Here is a 21,057-nt window from a genome sequence, read left to right on the forward strand (position 1 = left end):
CAGACAGACAGACAGACAGACAGACAGACAGACAGACAGACAGACAGACAGACAGACAGACAGACTTCTCTCAGGTTTGGAGCTGTTGTGTTCCTGTCTTGGCAGACATTAAGTCTAACGATGCCAATAAAGCATTCTAAATAATGATTAATAAAAAACGAGTCGGAGAGAAGAAAAGAGGATAAAATCTCATGTCCAAGACGACATATCTTGAAATGTCTTCATCGCTCGATTTCTTTTTCTTTTTACGTCCATGTTAAATCATACAAGACATCAGCTGTGTGCGCTGATGCATGGGTCTTCAACAGGGGGTCCGGGACCCCTATAGGGGTTCCTGAGTTACTACAGCGGGGGCCGTCAAATGTTTGTGTGATAGGAACTTTTTTTTTTTTACATTAACCACTTGAACCCCAGCATCCCTATTCTGAGGGGAACATAGCCATTTTGGCTATTTTCAACAAAGAGATTTGGTGTGGAGGATGAAAAAAAGAGTGAACCATGTACAGCGGTATTGAGGGTTCACGTGGTTAAATGTCTGAAAATACACATTAACATGAATCCAAGTCTATGAGGCTAAACTATGAAATCTTTGAAAGGGTTTAATCTGCAACACAATTTTATGCATGTAGTGGAGGTCCCTGCTTCATCTTTGTCTCAGCTAAGGGGTCCTTGGCCTGAAAAACGTTGAAGACCCCTGGTGTAATGAATGAATGAATGCATGAATGGATGGATGGATGGATGGATGGATGGATGGATGGATGGATGGATGGATGGATGGATGGATGGTGGTGCAGGGCACAATAGAGCAGTGAATAACAGTCAAACAGAAACATCCCAGACAGACATATTATTAGTGCCTTCAGGAGACCAGTCATATTTTCTTTGCACGGCTGACATTTTTTGCCACACTACTCCTTCCACAGTTAATCGCACCACATAAACATGGTGTCATACATACTGTATGTCAAATCAACTGTAGCTTCTTGGGAAATCATGTGTTTGTATTTTTTTTGGCCAGTATCTGAGAAATCGGCAAATTGTTGCACTGGAACATGATTTTGTTCCCCAGACTCCTAATAATAATCAAAATCTACAAAGTAACTAGTAACTAAAGTTTTCAAATAATTGTAGTGGAGTACAAAGTACAATATTTTATATATATAAGTAAAAGTACTGAGAATTGGAAATACTCCAGTAAAGTAAAAATACAGTACTTGAGTAAATGTACTTAGTTACTTTACACCACTGATTGCACGTCTTGCATCAGGGGGAACTATACTTTAAAACAAATTGAATTACTTTGCTTTTATTTATTATGATAGGGGTACTTTAATAATTTACCCTAGGACAAACTGAAATCTAGGTGAAAACTAAATAATGGCAGGTCAAATTTCAAACCAGCAATGTTGGTGTAAGTATTGTGTGTGTGTGTGTGTGTGCGTGTGTGCGTGTGTGCGTGCGTGCGTGCGTGCGTGCGTGTGTGTGCGACAGACAGACAGACAGACAGACAGACAGACAGACAGACAGACAGACAGACAGACAGACAGACAGATAGATAGAGTGAAACACTCACCTCTGCAGGGGTTCAGGTGTTATCCTCCACCTGTTGTCAGAAAGCAGAGAGGACACCCCTAGAGAGAGAGAGAGAGAGAGAGAGAGAGAGAGAGAGAGAGAGAGAGAGAGAGAGAGAGAGAGAGAGAGAGAGCATCGAGTCAATTCTATTTATAAAGCACATTTACAAACAAGCCGTCCAAAGTGCTGCACAGCAATAAAATTGTACACAAAAGACATCAAAGTAAAAACACAAAAAAGCATCAAATACAGAACCATAGAGTTAAAAATAATAGAGAGGGCACCGGATATCGCCTCCCATCCACTTGCATTGAGTTGCTCACCCAGCGCATGGGCCCAATTGAACCCTTCTTCCGGGTTGGAAACGTATTGGAAAATGTGATGGGCGCGGCCTATTTGGGTCCTCAGTGACGACACTGGAGCACCATGGGCTCGTACATATACATTGGCCACACCTGCAATACCTCAAATGGCCAGCATGTCCATTTGGCTTCAATGAAACCACTGGGTTCTGGGGGCTTGTACAGAACATACACATCCACAACAGGAAGACAAATAGCTGAGGTTAAAATGTGGGAGCACATGAAAAAGTGTCCAACCATTTCTCAAGGCAGGAGGTTTCTTTTTTGTGTGTGTACTAAATCTAATCTAACAACACATCTTCTGCTATGGGGGTCCCTAGGCTTGCGGGACTGGGGGGGTCCCTGGGGGGTCCATCCCCGGCGCAAGATATTTTCAAATGGGGGTCTGCAGGTCTGATGTCGAGACGTAGAAGGCGATAGCTCTTGTTTAGTTACTAACAACTGAATACTGTAGACGACAAGAAAGAAAGAAAGAGAAAGAAACACACATGCACCTCACTGCAGTGTGGAATGTCTGTTGTTAATGGTCTGTTGAGGCGTTTATTGTCTGCACACACACACACTCCTGCCCCCCCCCCCCCCCAAGTACTGGGTTTAGTGATGTTCTATTTTGTCTGAATCAGCATTGTTTTTGTTTACGTGCTAAAAGTGTGACTTTGAAAGCTGCTTTACCGTACAATGTAAGCTAATGAGGGGCATATTTTGAATGATCAATTTCTAATCAATGGCAAGGTACTGTAACTACACAACCCATACTTCTGGTGGTCTTGCCCTTTAAGCAGCTTCTATCCATGTAGGCTCTCTCTCACACACACACACACACACACACACACACACACACACACACACACACACACACACACACACACACACACACACACACACACACACACACACACACACACACACACACACACACACGATAAGCTCCTAATCCTGTCTGATTTTCAACTCAGCTCAAGTTCAGTTGGCACTGAACAGTAAAGGTTGCCTGCTGAACAGCAGAGAGTGGCTAAAAGGATATATATATATATACATATATATGCCAATACATTATAATTGCCCTATGCAACTAAAATTAGAAATGAAAAACACCTTAAATATTTTATTTATTTTAGAAATAGTACGTCTTCCACACAATAGGGGCTGCTCCTGTCGCAAGTTGATGATGTCATTGTCCATGCGTGGTACAGCCCTATGGAATGCATGAAATGCATGTGCTAAATAAAAAACGACTTAATACTTCCTAAGGTTAATATGAGCATCAAAGCAATATTTTAAATACTTTTTATTTGCACATCCATCCCATACATTCCATAGCGCTGGACCACACATGGACAAATGACATTAACTTGCGACAGGAGTTGTCCCTATTGAGTGAAAGATTAACTATTTCTAAAATATTTAAGGTGTTTTAAATTTAAAAAAAATAGTTATATAGGGCAATTATAATGTATTACGGCACATAAGGCTTATTAGCCAGGGATCCTTAAACAGCAGACTGGTTTCCAACAAGCAGAGGCTGGTTACCGACCAACCAGCAAAGGTTGGCTACCTACCAGCTAGTCATATGTTGCGGGACAATCAAAGAGATCTCTGCCTACCAATCATGTCTGGGGTCTTCTAAATGCAGAGCAGTTGGTAGAACCTAACAAACCTTTGGGGACAGAGCCCACTTCTTTACGCCTGTAAACCTGTTTCTACGAAGGAGCGCCCTAAAGCCTTTGGATTGGTGTAACGAAAGCTGGGAAATTGTTGTTTGCTCTATTGAGCAAAGCGTTTACACACACACACACACACACACACACACACACACACACACACACACACACACACACACACACACACACACACACACACACACAGTTTTTTTTCTTTACCTTTCAGGGTCGGTGGGACAGGGAGCTGGTGGTTTCTCTGAGGAGGCGGGGCTGTCGTAGGAAGCCGTGCCCCCTTTCCCCTCCTCAGCCAATCGTCTCTCTTGGCAGCGGGTTTGGTGGTGGTGGTGTAGACGACTCGTATGTGTTGACAGTGTTCTCTGTCCCGCCCACTGAGGAAGACCGGGATGTCATTCACCTGAGAGGACGAAGAGAGGGATGTCATTGATTGATTGAATACTTTTGTTAAGTTTTAAGCAAAAAAGGGTTGCCGATTTACATTTGTAACTCAAATCTTTACTTCTGGGGGTCCCTGGAACAAGATATTTTCAGATGGGGGTCCGCAGCCAAATACATATCATTTTGGTGGTCCTTGACATGAAAAAGTTTGAGAACCACTGATATAACAACATACGTTTTTCAGAAAACATTTTTTTTATTTATTTAGAATTTTAGAAGACATTTTGCAGAATCAGAACCTCAGGCCTTAATGGGTTAATTTAATTCCGGTGTTATCTCTGGTTAGACACGTGCCAAGTGAGCAGCACAGCTTGAGCTCTGTGATTCATGACTGATTACAGTATTTAACTTTTTTTTCTGCTTCCTTCCAAGATGTTCCTTTTTCCCTGAGCCTCGACAGACCTTTTCCAGCTGTTTCTGGGTCTTCCTGGGTTTCTTTTCCCCTGAGGGTTCCAGGTTAAGGCCTGCCTGGAAGATGTCTCCCAAACCCATGCTTAAACTTTTGTCATTTTAATCTAGCACTTATCTTTTTTTTCTTTCTTAATAAAGTTGGTTCTTTCCTTTTCTTTATGTCAAGCGACTTTGGATAAAATATGTTAATAAATAACTATCTAAGATGGTTCCATTTAAAACCTTTTAAGAGCCATGAATGGGGGATATAGACTTTAGGGCCCTATATCTTGCCTTAACCCTTATGGCTAAACATTTTCAGCATTTCTTACTATTTTGAAAAACATTTTAAAATAGTGAAAATATCCGATCTACATCTACACGATGTGAGCTTGTAGATCGGCTATTTGAACTATTAAAAAATGCGCTCAAAACCGTAGCGGAAAGGCACTTTAAGAGTCCAAGTAGGGACTGACGCAGGCAGCGATCCAACAGTGTAAATGCAGACAGGATTAACTGATTACTGAATGAGCCTGGGAAAACATGTCACCTTTTGACTTATACGTAACATAACCTTAGAGAGATATTACAGGCTTTAGACGCCGTTAACACTTCACAGTGCTATTTAACTCTAATCTGATTTGAATGTGTTCCTTTATAACTCTAATCTAATCCGGATGTGTTCCTTCATAATTCTAATCTAATCTGAATGTGTTCCTTTATAACGCTAATCTAATCTGAATGTGTTCCTTTATAACGCTAATCTAATCTGAATGTGTTCCTTTATAACGCTAATCTAATCTGGATGTGTTCGTTTATAACTCTAATCTGAATGTGTTCATTTACAACTCTAATCTAATCTGAATGTGTTCCTTTATAACTCTAATCTAATCTGGATGTGTTCCTTCATAACTCTAATCTAATCTGAATGTGTTCCTTTACAACTGTAATCTAATCTGAATGTGTTCCTTCATAACTCTAATCTAATCTGAATGTGTTCCTTTATAACTCTAATCTAATCTGAATGTGTTCCTTTATAACTCTAATCTAATCTGAATGTGTTCCTTTATAACGCTTATCTAATCTGAATGTGTCCTTTATAACTCTATGGTTGTTTCCATTGTGGTCCTATGTATTCAAATCATCAAGACATACAACTACGGTATCCAAAACATTATAAATACTAGGAGCAATGAAAGTATATTTACATGTAGATGGGTTATATTGGCTGTGCAACAGGGCCGTACGGCTAAGTATAAAATAGTCATAATTATGTGGTTAAACGCAGCAGACAGAAGGGTCACTGTCGCCAGATTTTGCGAGAGAAACAAGCCCAAAAGAAGCAACTATGCCACACGCGCACACACACACACACACACACACACACACACACACACACACACACACACACACACACACACACACACACACACACACACACACACACACGCCGATCTAAAACAAGCCCAAAACACCGCAACTACCAACATTTACAATTGACTTTTCAGGCAAAGAAGCCCAAAGTCGCTTATAATAAGCGGACATGGCAACACTGGTCAGTGTGGGTGAGGGATATTTAGCTGTGGCAAATTCATCTGGTTTCTAGGCTTAGGTGAGAGCTATTCTGAGAAAGATGGTTTCCTAATTGTTTTTTGAAATATTACAGTGAATATAAACTATGGACTCCTGCTGGGATGAATGGAACCTGGAGTCTATGACAGTGATCTGCCTCCATTCTGCTGTCTGATGGGGATAGGGTTGGGATCCGGAACCAGAGGAACCGGATCCAACATTGAGGAACCGGAATTGGTTCCATCACATTTGATTTGGAACAGTTTTTTTTTTACACTGTCAGAGCTGGTACGTGAACTTTACGCCTGCTATACAATTACAATACCAGTTTTAATTTCAAGGACCATCATAACTCATTTGTACACTCTCACAGTTAGAGAACTGTAAGGGTCCATTTGGAACCATTTGCAACCCCCTCCAGTAACCCTGGAGCTGCAACATTGATGCAGCAAAATGGTATGATAAAGCTGCCGACAGGGAAAGGTGGAGGCACCAAGTTACCCAAGGCATTGAGACTTTTTCGAACAGGCAAGAGCGGCATCAATCCAAGACAAGAGAGACCATAGGAAACGTAGACCTCTCACCTCAACACAGGACAAAACTCCCTGCAGTATCTGTGGAAGACTGTGTGTCCCAGGGATAGGGCTACGCTCCCACATGAGGAACCACTCTAAGAGGAAATAACTGCCTGTCTACTCATCCGTCGGATCGACGGGAGACTCCACCATGATTGAATTTGTGTTCATTTGTTTTATTTTTTAATGAAGGCGAAAATCTGTTTCATAGAGTGTGAATTAGGAAATATAGAATTGTTGGTAGGTGGTAACCATTCCATTTAACCCTATACTATTATACAGTAGCCTACTTAGTTGACCGGGGTCCCCCAGGGCTCTGTAGGTGTGCCAGTATTTCAGTATGTACCTCTACACAACAAATATCTTTGCCAAAAAATATCTGATCTACAAGCTCACAGACGTGACGAGCTTGTCCATCTGCTTTATTTTTGCCGAATGTTCATCCCAGAATAAATAGGACCACAATGGAAACATGATGAATTGAATACATAGGGCCACTATGGAAACATGATGAATTGAATACATAGGACCATGATGAATTGAATACACGGACCACAATGGAAACAAGTCCCCAGGCCTTCTTTGTGTTACCCTTTTAGCCTTAATGTCTGACTGTAGGCCTACCACGTGCTGTTTACATTTTCTGTCTAATAAAGTATTCAATCATTCAAATATAGACACACACACACACACACACACACACACACACACACACACACACACACACACACACACACACACACACACACACACACACACACACACACAAATAGAAAGTAATCAAGCTCCACCCACCAGCTGGATGTGCAGCACCTGGCTGAAGTGCACGGCCACGGTGAGCGTGCGCGGCGGGTACTGCGCCAGGTATACGCACTCGTCGCTCAGGACCACGTGCATGTACGCCGGCCGGCGCGCGCGCTCGGACTTCACCACGCACGGTTCATAGGCGCGCACGCGCTCATACACGCCCCTGTCCGCGTGCCTCTTGAGGAAAGAGTCCAGCTTGCTGTTCCGCCGGGCCATTGATGATGTCCAGTTGACAGTTTAACACGCACACACACGCACGCACACCCGCCGAACCCCAACACCAGTGGTGGAAAAAGTACTACATTTTTTACTTAAGTAAAAGTATCAATACTGTACTGGAGAAATACTCTGTTACAAGTAAAAGTCCGGTATTCAAAATGTACATCAGTAAAAGTACAAAAGTATTGGTATCAAAATATTCTTAAAGTATCAAAAGTAAAAGTAGTCATTATGCAGAATGTCCCGTTTCACAAGTTATTTTTTTAGTTTTACAAGCCCACAAAGCATCAAATAGCCAACATTTAAATAGGGCTGCAGATAATGTTTTGTAATAACAATTCAAATCTACAAACTATAGTAGGCCTAACTAAAGTTTTCTAATAATTGTAGTGGAGTAAAAAGTACAATATTTGTCTCTGAGATGTAAAAGTTAAAGTAGCCTATAGCAAACTGGAAATACTCCAGTAAAGCAAAAGTACCTAAAATGTTTAATTAAGTACATTAGGCCTACTTAAGTAAATGTACTTAGTTACTTTACACCGCTGGTTAATACACACACAACCGCAGACCCGCCGAACCCGAACCAGAACCCCAAGTTAACACAGTCACAACCACAGAACCACAGAACCCGGACCCGTCCTGGACATGCTGAGACTGAGAGGTCAGTTAACACACAGCACACAGGCTTAACCGACGCGCATTTGACGCAACTTTAAATAACAAAATAAAAAACAACCTATAAACTATTACTAAACCAGTTGTTAGTTGTTTACAGCGGTCCAGGTGAGCCTGGAGTTGAACTTGTCCATTACATCTACATCTTTATCTTTATCTACTCGTAGTTGCGTTCATTCTACATCTTTAGTTGTGTCTCTCGCTCTCCTGTCTCCTCTGCTCTGAGACGCTCCAGAAGCAGCCAAGAGGTTAACGTGCGTCTCCAAGCTGTGTTGCCAGATACTGCGAGAGAATTAAGCAAAGCAGTTCTATGACAACAAGGCCAAAAGAAGCGACAGGGTGATGGATCGAAAACCAATTTATTTCAGACAATATACAATATCTATGAATTATTAAAATAAAATAAATAATAATGGGCTTTCGATCTGTGGCACCACAAAATAGCCACCACTGCTATGCCACATGAGCACAAAATAGCCGATCTACAAGCACACAACTTGTAGATTGGCTATTTTTATTTTATATATATTTTTTGTGAACATTCTTGACATTGACATAACATTTTAACAACACAAATCTGGTACGGGGGTCCCTGGGACAAAAGGATTTCAGACTGGGGTCCACGGTAGCCTGGCTCCAGCCACTGAAATCGCTATGGAGTGAAACGAAATGAAAATTCAGGCTGAGTGTCAGGCTAGGTCCACAGACAAATGCACATTAATTTGGGAGTCCTTCGTCCTTGACATGAAAATGTTTGAACCACTGGTTTAAACTATAATAAAAAAATATGGAAGCAAGCCTAAATAAGCAACTACCCCCCCCCCCCCCCCCCCCAAAAAAAAAAAACACAACCCAAAACTACCAATATTTACAAGTGATTGGCAAAACAGAAAAGAACAAGCCCAAAGTCGCTTATAATAAGCAGACATGGCAACACAGCGGCACCGTCAACCATCCCACCCACGGTGCGTTCAGACACACAGACTCCTCTCATTGGCTGCTGAGCTGATGAGAGCAACTGCTGAATGGCTCCCAGACATACGCACTTTAGAAGCTGACCAGACCATAGAGTTATAATGTAAAGTAACTAATAGTACCTTTACTCAAGTACTGTACCTAAGTACAATATTGAGCAATTTTTACTTTAGCTCTAGTCCATAGAGTTTGCCTTTTTTTTGCCCTTTTCAGCACTCTCAAAGTTAAAATATCTTTAGCCTGTGGTGTGATAGGCTACTGTAATTTTCAACAGTATTGGTCCGTACACCAAAAAATACACAATCAACCAAAACAAGAAGTATTATAGGCCTATGAATATAAGAGCTGATGTGAGTGTGTTTTATGTATGTTCACATCTTTGTGCAGTCTGCTCCAGTGGTCAGTAGTTTAGCAGTTTAGTGTAACACATTTGGCAATGTAAACGTATGTTTTCTCATGCCAATAAAGCCCTTTGAATTGAATTGAATTGAATTGTAACAGGGTTATAGCACCCTCTAGTGGATTAGAAAAGTCATGAACTAAGCTCCCAGGTAGGTAGAGAAAGATCTCCTTTTCCAGCAAGACCTGGCCAAAATGGCAGCTTTACAATTAAGTATACAAGACACAGAGATTAAATCCAAGGTCACGTTTATGAGATATATATACACTACTATACAGTAAACAACATTATCCCATCTCAACCGTTGCCAGTTGTTTTCCCTCCCATCGTCCAAGGCAAGTCAATTTCATACATAGAGCAGGTCTTCGCTGTAATCATTACTTAAATACTACTTTTTTAAAATCTAATTGATGTGCTTTCAGACCACTGAATTATCAGCCAGTGTTTTATTCAATTACATTTGGTAATCCATTTGAATCTTACCAAGACTGTCAAAATCAAAGATGCACATTCTGTAACTATTCCTGAACCTACTGTAGGCTATATACAGCAAAATGTATAGCATTGCTTGGATTGTGTTATATACAGTATTATAAAGTTTGAGATGCAGACATAGATGACATGAGTTTAAGGATGTAATGTGGGAGAGGCCTACTTGGAGAGTTGGTAGCAGAGTTTGTAGAAGTGAGATGGACAACATTGCATTTCACAAAATAGGATTAGTTAATTGTGATTTCTTTTTTGACGACATGAAGATTATTCATGTCAGTAGCCTTGCGATTGTAGCCTGTAGCCCAGTGATGAATTAACTCTAGCCCCGTGCGGACTGCCTGAAAGTCACTTGGTTGTGGATATACAGTAGATCCAGCTGTCTTTATAAAATCCCCAGTGTTCATTCATATCAGAGATGGTATATCAGAGAGCATGCAGATGTAACCAAATGGACCCTTATGGAAGGAAAGGCAGGATGTTGACTAGTTACTGAAGACATTTTAAGTACAAAGGAAAAATACCTGGGCAGTGGGCACTTCAGGAGAGACTACCCAAATAAAATACTGGAGCACTTGATTGGGTCTGCAAGTATTTCTTATTTTGTGACTGACTATCGACTTGCGTCTTCCTCAGGGTAAAATTATGAGCACCAAGCCCTTCTACCTTTAACTGGGTGAAGCGCGTTGGACTTCTCTTTGTACCGGTATTAGTACAGTTTTACGTCAACCCAATAGAGGAGTGGGTCGATTTAGCAGAGAATCAATGTCAGGCTTGCACTTGCAACAGCTCCTTTCTTCCTCACTGTATTGATGACCAAAGTTGCCTTCTCATGTTTCCCCTGCATCCCTTCAGCCGTCTCCCGCTCAACTTCAGTTAGCATCCTCTTCTCGAAAAATTTGTCCACGACACATTTGAGGTTGGGAGCTGAAATGCTGTCGATGAAGCTGCTCCGCACAGAAAACAGTCTGTCTTTCACTTCAAGACTCAGTGTGTGCTCAACTTGTTGTCTTCTTAAGGGATACAAAATGTTCCCAAGCACTGTCTGAGGTGTTACTATCTACAACAGGCATTTCATGGGAGTGGGAAAGGGGCACTTGAAATATCCAGTGTTCATTCATCTATTGATATCTCAGAGAGCATACAAATGTAACCAAATGGACCCTTATTGAAGGAAAGGCAGGATGTTGACTAGTTACTGAAGTCCATCGGTACAATTTTACATCAACCCAAGATGTCCAGCTAGGAATGGGTCGATATCACAGAGAATCGATATCATGCATGAACTTGCAGCAGATCCTTTTCTCCTCACTGTATTGATGACAAAACGTGTCTTGTCTTCCTTCGCCTGCATTCCATTGGCCTCTTCCTGCTCAGAGTCGGTTAACACCCTCTTCTCAAAAAGTTTGTCCACGATGCATTTGAGACTGGGACCTGAAATGCTTTCGATTAAGCTGCTCTGCACAAAAAACAGTCTGTCTTCAACTGGACGGCTCAGTGTGCGCTGATCTTGTTGTCTTCTTAAAGCAGGAACTGAAAGGGGTACATAGCATTCCCATGCACTGTCTGATGTGTTACTGTCTACAACAGGCATTTCATGGGAGTGGGAAAGGGGCTTAAGAAGCAGCCTAACATCATTCCTAAACCTTTCCTTTGAGATCACGTCAAATGTTGCCATATAATTGGTATAGGAAGCTTCATCAACTTCAAATTTTGCCTTCTTTGGTTGAATTATGATGGAATCTTCTTGAGGGGAAGTGGAGAGGGTGTATTCTTGCTTTGGGATTAGTTCACATGGAGGGACTTCAATGTAAATCTCTTCTCCATGCCTCTTCCTCCTTATGTTCAGCACTTCATCCAGCACAACGTTCCCAGGAAGCAGCAATATTTTCAGGATTGAACGTGCATTATCATCGTTTGGTGGTGTATAAAAGGGCAAAACCAATGCTCGGATAGGACTGGGGGGACTGGGGGCCGGGCTGCTGAAAAAATAATTTACCAACTCTTTTACACCTGTAATTACGACACCAAGGGGCGAAAATGCAGTTATATTTATGATGACATGAGTTTCTGTGATCACATCGGGCTTGATGAACTCAATGCCATCATCCAAAACATGGACAACATACAAGGACTTGCCTCCACCCATGGAGAGGATCTCACAGTGTGGAAGGTGTAACTGACACACAGACCCCGGAGGACATTTGATGTCAAACAGTGGTCCTGCAGGCCTCTTGCCAAGCTGGGCTTGAAGCCTTCGGTTCCAAGGGACAGTCCTGTAAGTCACATCTGTCTCTGTCTCCATCTTAAACACCAGGTCGGTCACGTTGCATTGGAACAGTCCTGCTTGGGTGCAGTGGAACCAGTAGTTTTCCTTGTTTTCTACAACAATGATGTCAGGTGTAATTTTCTGTGTTTTGTCCAATAGTGTAACATCATTTAAACTGTGGGACCGCTTTGCTCTGAAACCTGCCTTGCTCTCAATGCATGGAATTTGGCTCAGTGAGGGTAAGCTGTGAGAAAGAGGCAGGGAGCTGGATTCTCCCATCCTCAAACCACTGAAGCATCTACTAAGATCAGTTTCACCTTGGGGCTCCAATGAAAGATGTGGAGAGGACAGTGACCCTGTAACAGGATGGTCTGTGGTTGAGAAATCACAGGCTGTGTCACATGCCATTTCTTCTGGGGAATGTTGGGAGGGCTGTTGTGATGGGGAAGGCAACATGGGGGGATGGAGAGACACTATAGCAACAGAGGGTGGAACTATTTCCTGCGGAGAATCTTGTAATGAGGGACCTTCAAGCAGTTTCTGGTATGGAGTTATGGATGCCACATCACCACCATGATGATCAGAATCAGCTTGCATCTCACCATGCAAAAAAAGAGAAAAGGGATCATTAAATCAAATCATGGATATTAAATAAACAAATAAATATGAACCAAATAAGACTACTCTTAGTTCTACAGCACCAGCTCTCCAAATGCTACTCCCTGCTGACTGCTGTGTGATTCCTGACTGACATTCATTTCCCCTTTTTTTTTTTTTTTAATGTTTTTTTGGGGGTTTTATGACCTCAATTACACCCAAAAAATTTGAACTTTGAACATTCAGTGGATTTTCTGTGGTCGGGGGTTTTCGGAATAATTAGGCTGAAAAGTAATCTGAGCTCGGCCCTTCTGCAGTGAGGTCACAGCCGATTAATCCCGCCCACTCTCCTCCTCGCCCCTCCCCTCCCCTCCCCTATCCTTTCCTTTGGGGGGGGGGGGCGGAGCAGAGGCGATGATTGACAGGCAAAATCCCTCACCAGCGACACCCGCAGGCAAAGATTTCTTTTTTCATTGCAGTTGAAAAGGCTTTAGAAATGTGAGAGAAAAACACCTGCCACTGCCATGGATCAATGGAGTGGAATTTTTTGTTAAAACTTTCTATACACGTTTGAAGGACCATGACAAAGACTTTTAATGTGTGGTAAAACTGAAAGTCATGAAACCTTTAATAAAAATTGCAGGCCTTATAGTTCCTACTGGTATTCTGTAATTCTCTGACAAATATGACAATGAAATTTGTATTAGATTGCATTCCAATGTGGTATCAAAAGGTATTAAAAAGAATCACGTTAATTAAGTGAACATGGGGTGCACCTCATTGTACTTGCTTCCAATAAATATATTATTAAACAAGTACAATGATCAAAAGTACTATGAGTACCATTTCAAAGCGTTTGTCTTTCAGGAAAGGTGTCGTGTCCTTGAAGCAGTTGTTGAAGAGTCTGGGAAGACATCAAAGGAAGAAACATTTTACTTCAACAGGTTTGATGTGTGTAGTAAACCATGTTGATGACTGATCAACACACCTGAGAACAATAAGTTATTCTATTAATAATGCAATATTGCTGATTAGGGGGAGGCAGTATAGAGACCAGGATTACTGCATGTTTTTAGTGAGGGTACCCACCCTAGGGGACATGGGGAGAACATGCAAACTCCACACAGAAAGGCCCTTTCACCAACCCCACCTATAGGGTATCCAGACAGTGGCAATCCAGATAAATATCAAACGTGTTTGAAAATTGTGAGAAACTCCAGAGGGTTAAGATTGGATCTTTGACGCCTTTGTTGTTTACGACCCAAAATCACCCCGATTATCTTGAAGTGTAAGTCCATTCTACTCACCGTACAGTTTGGATGGAGGTATTGATGGAGAGAAGCAGGAGTAATCTGTCTGTTAGAGCATCAGTGAGATTATTGTGACTCAGACTACAACAACACAAGGAAGAGAATGAACAAAGGAATAGATTAGTACCTCATGTATGTACAAACACACGCACGCACGCACGCACGCACGCACGCACGCACGCACGCACGCACGCACGCACGCACGCACGCACGCACGCACGCACGCACGCACGCACGCACGCACGCACACACACACACACACACACACACACACACACACACACACACACACACACACACACACACACACACACACACACACACACACACACACACACACACACACAATGTCATTCTATCTACTCACTACTCACTCCAGGACTTGGGCTTTGTGCAGTTGATAGAGCAGAGTTTGTAGTAGCTGGTCAGTGAGTTGACAGTGACTGAGGTCCAGTTTTGTCAGTCCCTCAGAGTGTTCCAGAACCAGGGCCAAACACTTACAGGCTTTCTGATCTAGTCTGGTCTCACTGAGGTCCAGCTCTCCAGCCAGGGAACCTGCTCGCATCACTGGGTTCCTTTCACTGTCCTCAGAGACCAGAGATAGGTGCTGGCGAAGGAGGGGTATCGTGCATCTGGAGAAGAAATGCAGAATGAAGTGGAAATATGGATGGGACAGACAGACAGACAGACAGACAGACAGACAGACAGACAGACAGACAGACAGACAGACAGACAGACAGACAGACAGACAGACAGACAGACAGACACAGATTCTGTGCATTTAGTATAAAATTATGTTTGTCTCTTGTAAATTCAGTGCAAGTGACAAATAATCAGTTCAAATAAAGTGGATTATCATACCTCATTATCTTTTAGAAAATCTGAAATCTTTTAAATGTACACAAATGTTAAATTAAAGGAAACACATTAACCTGAACTCGGTTGTGTCTGACGTTCCTGACCTTCCATCAGCAAAACTGCAAAGTGAAAACCAACATTAAATATGGATATCATAAACAGAATAAAATAAAACATTTCTAAAAACATTTTTCTAAGCCTATACTATACTAAACCTATCATAAATAATAACCAAGCTATGAAGACAGATAGTGTATCATTTGATGCACTATGCACTTCAATGAAAGAAATTCAGTGCACAAAAAGTGACAAATAATCAGTTCATAATTAATTCATACCTCATTATCTTATCTCTAATCTGGATGGCTTTTGTATATAGACAAATATTAACTGAAAGGAAACGCATTAACCTGAGCTGTGAGATGTAGGGTAGACACTGAAGGAAGATCCTCACTTCACTCTCTTCATCTGACCAGCCTCTCAGCTCTACTGGTTTCTTCTCTGGTTGGAGTTTCATCACCTCTAGGAGGAGGGAGACCTTTCTCTCTGAGAGGTCTATGGACCAGACTGTAGGAACTGACTGGTAAACTGGTAGTAATGCTGGAAGAACACCTCTGCCTGTTTGAGTCTCATAGTTCTTCACATAGGAGTATAGGTCCAGTAGTACATTACATTGATACTTCCTGTGGTACCAATTATCATACCAGTCAATAAAGGGGAATGTTTTGTAATTACACACAGAATACAACAACTCCAGAATCTTCTCTCCTGTTTCTTCTTCCCGTTCTGCTGCTTCACAGATGAGCTTCCCCAGGAACTTGTTTCTTTCTGACGTTCCTGACCTTCCATCAGCAACACTGCAAAAGATTAAATGAAAACCAACATTAAATATTGATCTCTGTATCATAAACATAATAAAATGAAATGAAACGATCAACACTGTATCAGATTTCAGTTTAAAGAGTCAGTGGGAAATTAAAGAATTGGGTATTTTTACTCGTGGTATGCAGTTAAGTAGTTTTACTCATTCTAGGTACTAACCCTAACCCTTTTACTCATTTTAACAACTTTAAGTATTTTTTACCAATTTTAAGAACCTTCTAAGTATTTTTACTCATTTTAACAAGTTGTACGTATTATGTTTTACTGATTTTACCAACTATTAAGTACGGTATGTTTACACATTTTAACAGCTTTTAAGTATTTTTACCAATTTTAACAGCTTTTCAGTATTTTTACAAATTTGATGTAGTTTTAGGTATTTGTACTCATTTTATGACGTTTTTACTCATTCTAAGTAATGTGTCATCGACTTTGACGTTGAAATCATTTACATTCATCTTACTGAGGGAATGTTTGGTCCCAAAGAGAATGGATTCTGTTTTACCAAGGTGTAGTGACAGTTTGTTATCGGTAAGCCAAGTACGGATCTTGATGAGTTCAGAGCTGAGAGCTTCCTCAACCTACAGGAACAATTTGCAGTTACAGGCAGCATTCATGTCGTTAATGTATAGAGGGAACAGTAACGGCCCTAGTATGCTTCCTTGAGGAACCCCGCAGCTCACTGGGAGGGACGAGGACATGGTTCCGTTGATGTCAACCACTTGTTCTCTTCCCTCCAGGTAAGATTTCATCCAGTTTAATTATGTGCTATCAAAACCAATCAATACACATGTGCCATTTCAGATCGATTGGTAAACCCACTGAGGAGAAAAAATGGACTGAGGGACGGACGGAGGACATACTGACAGTCTTCTTCATTTTATAGGTATAAAATGAAGACTTTGAGCCCTCTAACAGGAGCACTCATCCAAGGCTATCCAAGGTTATCCAAGACTATGCATGCACCTCATGGTACCATAACACCACAAAGGCCTTAAAAATAAGGCTCCAGACATCCCAAAACAAACTGGTAAGGCTACTTCTTGGCCTCACATCTACAACTCATTTAACCCCTGCTCACTTTTCTAGGGTCGGATGGCTCAGGGTAGAGGACAGAGTACAGCAACTTGCAATGGGCCTGGTCTACAAGATACACTACACCACAAAGACACCCATGTATGTCAAAATACTTCACCAACGTCAATCAAGTCCACAATCACAACACCAGAGGGAGCTCCACTAATCACGTCCAACCCAGATTGGAGTGTGAATCCCTACTCTCCTTCAAAACTACTCTAAAAGAGAACTTAGAGGTGGCTGCAATTCGAAACTGGCTCCTGTAAAAGTCAAAGCCTAGCCCCCCCCCCCCCCCCCTCAAAATGTTTACTGTACATATTTGTTTTTGTTTTCAAACTGTTTATATGATGTTTTGCATAGTAGTGTATATTTGTCTGTCATGAATGTTTCAATGAATTGAGTACAAAGGACCCCAATGTAAACAAGCCATAGGCTTTCTTGGGTTTAAAATCCTCTTAGCAGACCTTGTATTGAACTGTACTTTCCTGTGCTTTTTTTTGCAAACTGCTAATAAAGTATTCAATCAATCATAGAGAAATATTAAATGAAAGGAAACACGTTAACCTGAGTTGTGAGATGTAGGGTAGACACTGAAGGAAGATCCTCACTTCACTCTCTTCAGCTGAGCAGCCTGTCAGCTCTACTGGTTTCTTCTCTGGTTGGAGTTTCAGCACCTCTAGGAGAAGGGAGACCATTCTCTCTGAGAGGTCTATGGACCAGACTGTAGGAACTGACTGGTAAACTGTTTGTAATGCTGGAAGAACACTTCTGCCTGTTTGAGTCTCATAGTTCTTCACATAGGAGTATAGGTCCAGTAGTACATTACATTGATACTTCCTGTGGTACCAATTATCATCCCAGTCAATAAAGGGGAATGTTTTGTAATTACACACAGAAGACAACAATTCCAGAATCTTCCCTCCTGTTTCTTCTTCCTGTTCTGCTGCTTCACAGATGAGCTTCCCCAGGAACTTGGTTGATGCTGACATTCCTGACCATTCATCAGCAACACTGCAACAGTTTAAATGAAAAAATAAATCAAATAAAAATATGTGAACACTGTATAGTATCAGATTTCAGTTTAAAGAGTCAGTGGAAAATGAAAGGAAACTTTAAAGTGTATGATATACTTAATGTCTAAACCTATCATAAAGAATAACCAAGTTATGAAGACATATAGTGTATCATTTGATGCTGGGATAAAATCACGAAAGTTACAAATAATCAATCCCTTTTAACCACTTCAGCCTATTTCATACTTCATCATTCAAAGGTGATGAAGATAGCTGATTTACAAGCTCACAACACATCACTTCATACTTTTGTGAGCTTGTAGATCTGCTAGATATATATATTTTCGGGCCTATAATGGCATGCCCAAAATAGGGACACGAGATTCAAAGTGGTTAAATACATAAGAGTACATAAATCATACCTCATCTTAAAATGATCCCTGGCAAATATGCCGTAACCCATTAAGACCGGGAAAGCATCTGTGTCATTTTAGATTTGAACCACTTTAACCATTATTTTATACTTTGGCTATTCAAAAATAGCAGATATACAAGCTCATAGCGCGTCACTATGAGCCACACTACGAGTTTGTAGATCTGCTATTTTAGAGAAATCTTGAAAATGTGTGCAAATCTTTCAATATATATTTTTTAAAGCAAACATTTTTTAACTCAAGTCTTTGCTTCTGGGGGTCTGGAACAAAACATTTTGAGATGGGGATCCGCGGCCAAATATATATAATTTTGGGTGGTCCTTGACATGAAAAAGTTTGAGAACAAATGATACAGTTTTTCAGAAAACTGTTAGGATTTAAATAGCCATTTGTAGAATCAGGTCCTCAGTATTAAGTGGATAATACATTATAATTGCCTTTTTAAAACTAAAATAAAAATGTAAAACACCTTAAATATTTTATTTATTTTAGAAACGTCACAAGTTTATGATGTCATTTGCCCATGTGTGGTCTAGCCCTATGCAATTTATGGAATGCATGTGAAAATAAAAACAACTTAACTGTTTCTAAAATAAATAAAATATAAACATTTTAATTTTACATTCTAGTTATAGAGGACAATTATAATGTATTAAGGGATATTTGGCGTATTAGCCAGGGATCCTTTTAAAAAATAAAATAAAAATAAACATCTTCAATGAAAGGAAACACATTAACCTGAGCTGTGAGATGTAGGGCAGACACTGAAGGAAGATCCTCACTTCACTCTCTTCATCTGACCAGCCTGTCAGCTTTACTGGTTTCTTCTCTGGCTGGAGTTTCAGCGCCTCTAGGAGGAGAGAGACCTTTCTCTTTGAGGGGTCTATGGACCAGACTGTAGGAGATGGTGGCTTCATGTTTATATGATTTATCATTTATATTGGCTTTGTATTTTAACACTCTCACAACTCTTAAGTATATTCACATTCTGAATGCAAAAAAGAAACCATGAACTTATAGATCTCTGCATCATAAACAGAACCAAACAAGGATGGACACTGTATCCATCTGATTTTAGATTAAAACAGTACCTTTAGAATTGTTGATTTCCACATCATCTATGAAAAAAAAGCAGCTGATCCAATGGTGTAGGTCGAAACTGCTCTTCTGAGTGGAGGTGGAGGCTCCTTCTTTGGATACTGCTGTCTCTAAGAAGGTCCTCTTTCTAGTTATTATGTGAATGACCTTCAGTAATTCATAGCAGGCTGCCTCCCCTTTGTTTGTGACCCAGTCCAGTATTGTTCTTGTCTTATCATAGTCATCTTTCTCTGTCCGTATTTTCCAAATCTCATCCTTAGTAAACACTCCTCTCTGGTACAGATTCTCCACAATAACAGAAAGATTCTGTAATCCTCTCACCAGGTGCGTTCTGGCGTTCTTGATGTATTCCAGAGCTGACTGACTTGTAGACGCCATGTTGTCACAAACATGTAGTGTAACAGGTGAAGACTTGTGCTGCTTGCTGGTCCAGGATCTCTTTGAAACTGATGTCTGTTTATTTATGTCTCTGACATGAATGAAAGAAAGAAATCTATTTTTAGAGATTAATATTTATGATGCTTCCATTCTTCTCTGTAGAGGAAATCAGACAAGAGGTGCTGTGCCCAGCAACAACTGGGCTAAAGCAGTGATTCTCAACCTGTAGACCGGGGACCACTGGTGGGCCACGATGTTATTGAAAGTGGCCCCGAAATCAATAGCAAACACTAAGAATGTAATGATAATATTACATTAATATTAAAACATTAAAGCTGCACTATGTAACTTTCCTCTTCTACCCCGGATTTGAACCTGGTTTCCTGCGCAAGTGCTGACATTTTTACCATTGAGCTAATAGAGCCTGCCAGCTTGCTCAGAGGATAAATAAATAATAATTGGGATACAGTAAATTGACCATCAGGTAAGAAACATTTTGTCAGATCCTGTGTCTAGGTGAGACACGATCTACAGTAAGTGTCTCAATAGAAGAGCAGGGAGACAAAATACAACCACCCCAATTGTATAAGTTATTGAATAAACATACTCTACCATACAGATTGGACAAAATTACATTTTATTCATGAAATAATTTATATTAAGGTCAGGTCTATAATGCGTTAGAACCACATTTATAATGATTATAATGCACTTATAAGGCACAGTAACACTTGTTATAAATGTTTATAATTGTGCATAACAACTTATAACTAGGTTTATGAAGTATTATAACTTAATAATAATATTATAATATCATAATTTATTAGTGCTGGTCATGATGCATTATAAACTCAGTAGAACAGCACATTATGACTACCAGGTAACACTTTACTTAAAGGTCGGATATGCATTATAATGCATAGACCCATAATAATTTATAATGAATTATAATGCACTTATAATGCTTCATTACACTCATTATAAATGT

At 40.6% G+C, this 21,057-nt stretch overlaps 2 protein-coding genes across 2 annotated transcripts in view; both read right to left on the reverse strand.

The window, feature by feature from the left end:
• Positions 1–7,773, reverse strand: part of cUnh12orf56 (chromosome Un C12orf56 homolog) — a gene marked incomplete at its 3' end in the record, with an annotated part of 25,371 nt that extends 17,598 nt beyond the window's left edge. Inside the window, exons 1-3 of the mRNA XM_080421198.1 lie at positions 7,384–7,773; positions 3,815–4,010; positions 1,574–1,631 (exon numbers count right to left, since the gene is read on the reverse strand). Of these exons, the coding sequence (XP_080277324.1) occupies positions 1,574–1,631; positions 3,815–4,010; positions 7,384–7,611 (482 nt within the window). The 5' untranslated portion in view covers positions 7,612–7,773. The remainder of the gene's footprint in view (positions 1–1,573; positions 1,632–3,814; positions 4,011–7,383) is intronic.
• Positions 7,774–9,946: 2,173 nt separating this feature from the next.
• Positions 9,947–20,069, reverse strand: LOC308079649 (uncharacterized protein; the record flags this gene model as incomplete). The annotated part of the gene is made up of 8 exons (XM_080421199.1): positions 9,947–13,019; positions 13,863–13,923; positions 14,327–14,410; positions 14,704–14,961; positions 15,598–16,044; positions 17,711–18,157; positions 19,332–19,488; positions 19,685–20,069. The coding sequence occupies 8 exons, from the start codon at positions 20,067–20,069 to the stop codon at positions 11,373–11,375; spliced, it is 3,486 nt and encodes a 1,161-aa protein (XP_080277325.1). The 3' UTR covers positions 9,947–11,372.
• Between the last annotated feature and the right edge of the window lie 988 nt (positions 20,070–21,057).

This window comes from Gymnoscopelus braueri (genome assembly GCF_963280865.1).
Source record: "Gymnoscopelus braueri genome assembly, chromosome: 23".
Classification (NCBI taxonomy): Eukaryota; Metazoa; Chordata; class Actinopteri; order Myctophiformes; family Myctophidae; genus Gymnoscopelus; species Gymnoscopelus braueri.